General features: G+C 47.7%; 1 protein-coding gene across 4 annotated transcripts in view; it reads right to left on the bottom strand.

Annotated features, from left to right (window-relative positions):
* The window catches only part of smad4 (SMAD family member 4), a 13,022-nt gene extending 8,801 nt beyond the window's left edge, over window positions 1-4,221 (bottom strand). The window contains exons 1-6 of one of the 4 annotated variants that reach the window (XM_046841846.1): window positions 4,028-4,221; window positions 3,139-3,585; window positions 2,764-2,938; window positions 2,581-2,610; window positions 2,205-2,447; window positions 1,318-1,407 (exon numbers count right to left, since the gene is read on the bottom strand). In XM_046841846.1, coding sequence (XP_046697802.1) covers window positions 1,318-1,407; window positions 2,205-2,447; window positions 2,581-2,610; window positions 2,764-2,938; window positions 3,139-3,366 — 766 coding nt within the window. In that variant the 5' untranslated portion in view covers window positions 3,367-3,585; window positions 4,028-4,221. The remainder of the gene's footprint in view (window positions 1-1,317; window positions 1,408-2,204; window positions 2,448-2,580; window positions 2,611-2,763; window positions 2,939-3,138; window positions 3,586-4,027) is intronic. The other 3 variants (XM_046841845.1, XM_046841843.1, XM_046841844.1) reach the window with 3 other exon arrangements.

The following is a 4,221-nucleotide window of genomic DNA, read 5'->3' as shown; positions in this document are numbered from 1 at the left end:
GAACAGTATGGTGGTAATGAGGGAACTGTATGAAGAAACAGTATGGTGGTAATGAGGGAACAGTATGAAGGAACAGTATGGTGGTAATGAGGGAACTGTATGAAGGAACAGTGGTGGTAATGAGGAACAGTATGAAAAACAGTATGGTGGTAATGAGGAACAGTATGAAGGAACAGTATGGTGGTAATGAGGAACTGTATGAAGGAACAGTATGGTGGTAATGAGGAACAGTATGAAGGAACAGTATGGTGGTAATGAGGGAACAGTATGAAGGAACAGTATGGCGGTAATGAGGGAACTGTATGAAGGAACAGTATGGTGGTAATGAGGGAACAGTATAGTGGTAATAAGGGGAACTGTATGAAGGAACAGTATGGTGGTAATGAGGGAACAGTATGGTGGTAATGAGGGAACAGTATGAAGGAACAGTATGGTGGTAATGAGTGAACAGTATGAAGGAACAGTATGGTGGTAAATGGTAATGAGGGAACAGTATGAAGGAACAGTATGGTGGTAATGAGGGAACTGTATGAAGGAACAGTATGGTGGTAATGAGGAACCAGTATGGTGGTAATGAGGGAACTGTATGTAGGAACAGTATGGTGGTAATGAGGGAACAGTATGGTGGTAATGAGGGAACAGTATGAAGGAACAGTATGGTGGTAATGAGGGAACTGTATGAAGGAACAGTGTGGTGGTAATGAGGGAACTGTATGAAGGAACAGTATGGTGGTAATGAGGGAACTGTATGAAGGAACAGTATGGTGGTAATGAGGGAACAGTATGAAGGAACAGTATGGTGGTAATGAGGGAACTGTATGAAGGAACAGTATAGTGGTAATGAGGGAACTGTATGAAGGAACAGTGTGGTGGTAATGAGGAACTGTATGAAGGAACAGTATGGTGGTAATGAGGGAACTGTATGAAGGAACAGTATGGTGGTAATGAGGGAACAGTATGGTGGTAATGAGGGAACTGTATGAAGGAACAGTATGGTGGTAATGAGGGAACAGTATGAAGGAACAGTATGGTGGTAATGAGGGAACAGTATGAAGGAACAGTATGGTGGTAATGAGGGAACAGTATGAAGGAACAGTATGGTGGTAATGAGGGAACTATATGAAGGAACAGTATGGTGGTAAAGAGGGAACCCTGATGATGGTAATAGTTATTATTAATGAAGTACAGTTACAACAGTAATGAGGAAACATTATCACAGTAATCAGGTACAGTGATAAAGTACAGTAATAAGGTAACATTAAGAGGGTGCTGTGGAGTGTGTGTGTGTGTGTGTGTGTGTACCGTGTTGTAACTCACAGTACTGAGGTGGGTGGTGCTGCAAAGCTCCAGGTGGGTTGGTCAGGGTTGCTGAAAAACCACTGGCTCTTGTCCACGAGCCGCCGCCTGCTGTAGGTAATAAACAGAACCATGTGTTGGGATTTATCCACTTCATCAGTACACTTTATCTCCCCCTGCTGGAGAAAACTGTAATGGCTGATCAGTGGATCAGTGGATCAGTGAATCGGTGGATCAGTGAATCGGTGGATCAGTGAATCGGTGGATCAGTGGATAAGTGGATCAGTGAATCGGTGGATCAGTGAATCGGTGGATCGGTGGATCGGTGAATCGGTGGATCGGTGAATCGGTGGATCAGTGGATCAGTGAATCGGTGGATCGGTGAATCGGTGGATCGGTGAATCGGTGGATCGGTGGATCAGTGAATCGGTGGATCAGTGAATCGGTGGATCGGTGAATCGGTGGATCAGTGAATCGGTGAATCGGTGGATCAGTGAATCGGTGGATCAGTGAATCGGTGGATCAGTGGATCGGTGGATCGAGTTTCTGACCACCAGCTGAATCTCAGGGTACATTTGGTTTATTATTTGCAGTTGAATTCTTTAGCACGCTCACTACAGTGCGCACTGTACGACACAACTACGACACGGCTACGACACGGCTACGACGGCTACGACACAGCTACGACACGGCTACGACACGGCTACGACGGCTACGACACGGCTACGACACGGCTACGACACGGCTACGACACGGCTACGACACGGCTACGACACGGCTACGACACGGCTACGACACGGCTACGACACGGCTACGACACGGCTACGACACAACTACGACATGGCTACGACACAGTGCACTGAATAATGAACACAATGTGGATTTACACATCCAGGTCCAGATCTTACCAGCCGGTGTAGGAGCCATGCTGGAGAAAGCAGGGCTGGGGGCGGAGCTTGCTGCCTCGGGTGTTGGCATAAGTGCGGGGCTACTGAAGGTCTCAGGCAGTGGGGGGCGTGTGGGCGGGGGTGGGGCTGGGTGAGACGGGGTGGGCTGGTGCTGGATGGTCTGAATACTTTGTACTCCATCAGAGCTGGAGTGAGACGGCTGAGGGTCAAATTCCTCCTTAACCAATAGACCTGCACTCGGACCTACACACACACACACACACACACACACACACACACACACACACACACACACACACACGCACACACAAAGTTTGTTGAATCACTGAGTTGTAATTTAATTAGAAACATTAAATAAATAAAAGCAGTTCTTCACCGGTTCCCCCGAGGTTCAGTCCAGACAGGTCTGTAACAGTCACACAGAGAAGATGATGTGAGTGAAAATGATCTGAGTGTTAAAGATCCCATCACAGACACTGGTGGAGGGATATAACACACTGCTCTGTGTGTGTGTGTGTGTGTGTGTGTGTGTGTGTGTGTGTGTGTGTGTGTGTCTTACCAATACCAGGTGATGCGACCCTCTCGTAGTGGTAGGGGTTTACACACACACTGTCACACTTCAGGTCGAAGGCATACTGGCAGTATTTCACATGTTTCAGCTCGTTCTTATGGAGATCAGGCCACCGCCATAACCGCGCGTAGATCACATGGGGAAAGCCCTTACGGCCGGCAACCTACACACACACACACACACAAATCACAAAAGAAGACCAGAGCTTGTGGAGGTCAGTTTAATGCATCCAGGTGTAAATGTGTTCGGTTTCCTCATTCTCACAGCAACACTTCAAGTCTTCAAAACAACTGGTCTCCACCTTCCTCTAGTGTAGTGACTGTGTGTGTGTGTGTGTGTGTGTGTGTGTGTGTGTGTGTGTACCTGCAGTCTCCCATCGAGTGTGCGCTGTATGGTAACACACTTGCTGGGATGAGCTCCGTTGGTGGTGACTGCAGTGATCAGAGAGTCGAGTTCATCTTTCTTCTCCTTCAGTTTCTTCACCAGACTCTCGATGGCTCTCTTACTGAAGCTCTCGCTCTCACCACCCTGACGGTGGCACATCAGACTGTGCACAATGCTGAGACACGCGTCACTGCTCGACACCGACATGCTGCGCCCACACACACACACACACACACACACACACACACACACACAGAGAAGATCTGCACTACACAAACTCACTCTAATATCAGGCTATAGTGAGAAACACAACAGTGCTGCAGGGGGTAAACACTCCCTCATACTGCCTGTGTGTGTCACTCCAACACACACACACACACACACACACACACACACACACACACACACAGCTGCTGTGGATCAACCCTGTGAACACACAAACACATGATCATGATCCCACCTGAACGTATAAAGAGTTTATTAAATAGTTTCCTTTTTTCAGGCTGCAGGGGGCATCAAACACACACACACACACACACACACACACACACACACACAGGGCGCTAACTCCTCATGCTAACAGACACAAAGAGCATGTTAGCATGTCTGTAGAGAGTGTGAGGAGAAACACAGTGCACATGGACTCCGGGTGTGTTTAGAGATTGTTAGATTAATAACTCGAGTGATTATTTATTAGTTTGAATATTATTTTTGATAGAATCAGGTGAATTTCTCTGCAGCTCGGATGCAGTGTTTTTAGCGGCCTCGCTAATGCCGTTATTAGAAATGTGCGGGTGCATGTGTGTGTGTGTGTGCGGGGTCAGAGGTCATTACAGAGCTTTTATTTAAATATTAAATAGAAACTGACCTGTAACACAAGAGACACACACACACACACACACACACAGAGGACGCGTTCACACCGCCATCACCATCACAACACCGACAAGACCAAAGCTCTGCGCTTGCGCACAACTGCCACTGGGCCAGTCCCTCAGTCCTTCCGGTGCGCCACCTGGTGGCCATTTTCGGTTTTGAAACGTGACCACCGCCATAATCGGG

Source organism: Silurus meridionalis, chromosome 27 (genome assembly GCF_014805685.1).
Source record: "Silurus meridionalis isolate SWU-2019-XX chromosome 27, ASM1480568v1, whole genome shotgun sequence".
Taxonomy (NCBI): domain Eukaryota; kingdom Metazoa; phylum Chordata; class Actinopteri; order Siluriformes; family Siluridae; genus Silurus; species Silurus meridionalis.
This window is presented reverse-complemented; position numbering and strand designations above follow the sequence as displayed.